The 4,676-nt window shown below is 36.5% G+C and overlaps 1 protein-coding gene across 1 annotated transcript; it reads right to left on the minus strand.

Moving 5' to 3' along the window:
* Positions 1-1,864: 1,864 nt before the first annotated feature.
* LOC136801802 (52 kDa repressor of the inhibitor of the protein kinase-like) lies at positions 1,865-4,430 on the minus strand. The gene is made up of 2 exons (XM_067058467.1): positions 4,208-4,430; positions 1,865-3,992 (listed from the first exon to the last, which is right to left on the minus strand). The coding sequence occupies exons 1-2, from the start codon at positions 4,428-4,430 to the stop codon at positions 2,467-2,469; spliced, it is 1,749 nt and encodes a 582-aa protein (XP_066914568.1). The 3' UTR covers positions 1,865-2,466.
* Between the last annotated feature and the right edge of the window lie 246 nt (positions 4,431-4,676).

Here is a 4,676-nt window from a genome sequence, read left to right on the forward strand (position 1 = left end):
TCAACAAAAAAAAGTTTCCAATCTTCTTTTTTATAAAGTTATAAGGGTATAGCCGGTGTTTCGTACAGTTTAAAAAAGTAAGCCGGTCTTCAAACTCCATATGCCGTAAATTTTACGCTGTTTGAGCAATTGCCAGGAAAACTTAGACATTGATAACTCATAGGTAGGGGATCATTTTGATATAAAAGTTATTTCAAAATTTTAAGTTTTTTTTTCAGAAAAATTTCAGATTTTCTTGGGACGGATTGGTGACCGGGACCCAGATGATATAGCCTTCTTGACCAAGTCATGCAAAGAGCTAGCATCTAACTTTGAGCTGTAGTAGTTATCATAGTGATATTGTGCATGTATGCTTGACATATGCCTTGTCAGCCCCCCTTTGGATTTTGTGACCTTCTCACAATACTGACACACAAATTCTGGTGGTTTTTCATTCTCTACGACTTCACTCGTTGAGATCTCATCCACCATGCCCTCAACAACCTCACTAGATGCTAAAGCTTCGTCTACTACCTCAAAAAATATGGAAATATCTTCTTCGAGATCCAAAACATCAAATTCAAAGTCAGTTTCGACTATCTCAGCAGTTTCAAAGTGTTCAGCCATCTTGTTTGATTTATCTCCAAGGATAGAATGAAGTTTGTTTTTATTTTCTGCTTAGTCCTGAAGTAGCAAACTCGTTTCCCGCCGAAATCTGCACATACGAAACGATCACGTGACCAAAATAAAAAAAATCTCAACCTCGGAGCTGGGACTTCCCGACCATGTATAGTATTCAATTGACATTGCGTTAGATCAAAGGGGAAAAATTTCTTTTGTCCGAACAAAGAGATAATTTTGCATAATTATGCGCTGCGACGTCTTTCTCTTCTAAGTCTTTGAACAAACTCAATCACTCTTTTCTAAGATAACAATGATAATAAATTGAAATTGTGAAGCCTATTTCTATAAAATAAAACTAATAACTGATAACTACTGAACGAAACTTCTCCAGAAACTGCTTAAAAACTAGGAGAAAAAAGCAGTTCTACAAAGTAGAACAGGGGCGTAGCCAGGATTTTCAAGGGGTGTCGCAAATTTCAATTTTTGAATGGGCGGTTGGAGGGCGGGCGATGATTTCATGAGGGCGGTACGCCCATATTTTTCCAGACAACAGGGGAACGTTATGGGCTGCAGTTCCCAATACCTGTGAACCCCAACACACAGGCCATGTTGCACGTGGTTAACCAGCAACTCGTCGTAAAACAAGTTTACTATTTGTTGAATGGGTGGCAGAGCCACGCATTTAATCGAACATTTTCAAAGACTGGGTGTCTCGGGCATAATAATAACTTGTGGTTTCTATGATATGTCCTTTTGGGAAATTCTTTTTGACCAAGGGAAATTCCCTGACAAAACTAAAATATTACCCCTACTACAGTTGGTTCTAAGCTACCGCGTAAGGAGGGCGGGATGAAATTTAGGCGATTTCGAAATTGCGAAGACTACCTATAGGAAATTCGGGCACTTGTTTATTTTAATTGTTCGAAATTTAAAGACAACATGTTAAGAAAAAGCCCAACATTAAAAGTTTACACAATTGACAGCTCCAAGCTTTTAGGCCTTATTCTTTTACGAGTTTTACGCTCAAAACGGAGGAAGATAACGTAGCTTAACATTAATAGCAATTTTATCATATTAACATCAAAAAATTTACTACAAAACCAAAGATATAGTACGTATAGTGAATTTGATTTCCAAAATACCAGGGAAGGTTTTATTCCAAATGTTACTTTCTGAAGGACGTTAGGTAAGTGACACAGGTAATAAAACAATGAATTTCATTTAGATATTTATTTAGTTAAAATACATTTGATGAAAAACCAATGCGCGAGTTGATGAAATCCATAACGATTGTCTTCATCCACATCCATTTGTATACATGAAAATAAAAGAAAAAAACATGTTCAGGTATCATTGTTCAAAAAACCATACGTAAATCCGTTTCGCTCAATATCAGAGCTCGTCAGTATGCCTAGTGACATGCTGAGATGATTATTACAAGGAAATAAATATGAAAAAATTGGTAGTTTCTTTACTTGTCGTCATCTCAGCATAACACAGTACATAGACGGATAGAGAAAGGAAAAAGACGGAAGAAAATGAACGACTAGATAGGCACGAAGACACCCCAGGAAAACCCCCAGCTAGAAAAAAATTCTATGTGCCTGCTGGTTCTTTCCATTCTTGTAGGGTAATTGACACGAAAATTTGCCCAGGTCAACGCCTATATAAAGTGTCCATTCACTTTTGTGTCTCATAGGATCGACCGTATCTTGGCGGGCTGGAATGGAGAAACGAACACTGAACAATTTAAGAAGAAAGAAGAAAAGAAGAAAAGATCAGAAATTGTATTTTTTTTGCATTGTTTTTTAATTTTTTTTTCAGTTGAAATTGTTTTTAACGAAGATTCGGTTTTATAACAAATTACTTAGCAATTCGTCTTTGCTGTTTAGCTAAAAACTTTTCACATACTGCCATCGAATCAGGCGTTTTGTCAAGATGAACATTCATTAGACAGAGTCCATTTAACCTATCTTGGCCCATTGTACTACGTAATTTACTCTTAATTAATTTCATATCAGAAAAGGACCTTTCACACTCACAAGTAGTCACAGGAATAGTAGCTAGAATTCTGAGAGCTCTTTCGATATTATCAAACTTTGCATGCTTGATAGCATTTAATGTTTCAGAAATAGTAGTGGGAAGGTCTGTAAAATCAGCCCAAAAGGTCCCATATGCTTTAATTTCCTCATTAATTCGTAGTGGAGAAACCATATCGTGAGAGTAAAAACGAAAAAAAGGTCCGAGTTTGACAGCCACATCTTCCTCGGACAAAAAAGATTTGGGCAAAAGATATAAACCTTTGTATGCAAGCAAAGAATACTCAGAAAAACGACCAATGAACTCCTGGTAAAGAGTATCTAAAAGAGGTACGGTCAGAGAAACTCTATAGTAATCAGATACAGTTTCGGCAGGATGATTATCACGAAAAATCTGCCTCTTGTTTGTCCTAGGTTTTGAGACATTGATATTTAGCCTATTAGCTATATCCACGGCAAATTGAAACCATTCATCATGCTCAGCACGGACATTGGTTCTAGCCTGTTTCACACGTTGGACGGTAGAAGTGATTAGATAGTCACCGACGGAAATATCATTTAATTTGGCTTGAAGAAGTTCAGTAACACGCAATGTAAGTTCAAGAACACGGTAGCAAACTACTAAGTTGACAATAAAATCAAATGAGTCAATAGCTTTAAAAAAAGAGAAAGCATCTTTTCGGGTTTGATCGTTATACTTGCGGTTCGCATTGTTCTTTATTTCTTCGAGGGTAAACCAAAGAGGTTCAAAAAGCTCAATAAAAAGTTCAAGGTCTTTGATTCTTTCGACCCATCTAGTTTTAGAAGGATCCCTCAATTTTTTAGCCTTGGAGCTAGAGTTTGAATCCTTATTGGAAGATAACCATTCACCATCAAGGTTGTCACTCACACGATGAGAGAGGCGAAAAGACTTGACATATTTTTCAAAACACCTTTGCCTTATCTCTGAATTGTGAAAAAAATAAGTAAGTTTGGTTGCAACTTCGAGCATATTACTCACAGATATTATTTTAAAATTTTTAGAAACACAAAGATTCAATCTGTGTGAAAAACAGTGGACAAAAATAGCTTTTCGAACTAGACCTGTAATCAGTGCAGCTGCACCATTCTTATGACCAGCAACATTCCCAGCACCATCAAACCCTTGACCCCTACATTGATTGATGTCAAGACCAAGATCATCAACTCTTTTTAAAATAGTGTCCGAAATTGCTTTTCCAGTGAGACCATCTTTTAAATGGACAAAACCAGTAAATTCCTCGTGAATCACATTTTCTTCGTCAATGTACCAAGTTCCTTGATGTACCTTAAGACTAAAGATAGTTGCTCTTTTTGAGAGCAATCCATAGCCTCATCTGCCATGATGGAAAAGAAGTAAACAGAAGTAGGTTCAGGCTTTATTTGAATTAAAATTTTTTCAAGAATGAGTGCTCCAGAGATTGAAATAATTTCATTCTGAGTAGATGAAGATAAATAATGGGCATTACCTGGCGCATGAATGTAATGATCCTCTAAGTATTTGTCCCCCCTTCTTATCCCATAATTGATCAACTCAATAAAATTACCTAGACCAGATTTTTCAGAATATTCCCCAGCCTCAGGATAATTCTTACGATCATCACGATGACCTCTCAAAGGAATACCCATATGACCACAAACAATAACGGTGTCAATTATTGAAGGCAAAATCAGTTTGGCCTTGTTGATGGCTTTCAAATTATCCCTATCAATAAGAACATCAACATCTCTTGGTTTTCCACCCTCAAAGCGATTGAAAAAGGCACACATAATACTTTGACACCGTAAATGGAGAGATTCATCAGTATAATTTCTCCTATCACAATGCTGAGGTTTATTTTCACCTAAATGGCGCTTGAAAGCACCAGAAAAAGATTTTCCTGGAACAACACATTGAGAAACAAAATTTGTTTGTGATGTTAATTTACCACTGGTATGAGCAAACAATGAACAAGGCAAGCAAAATACACCACCTTGACTTTTAGAATATCTAGCCCAAGTAGAATTATTTTTCAA

This window comes from Clytia hemisphaerica, unplaced genomic scaffold, assembly GCF_902728285.1.
Source record: "Clytia hemisphaerica strain Z4C2 unplaced genomic scaffold, Clytia hemisphaerica genome assembly, whole genome shotgun sequence".
Lineage (NCBI taxonomy): Eukaryota > Metazoa > Cnidaria > Hydrozoa > Leptothecata > Clytiidae > Clytia > Clytia hemisphaerica.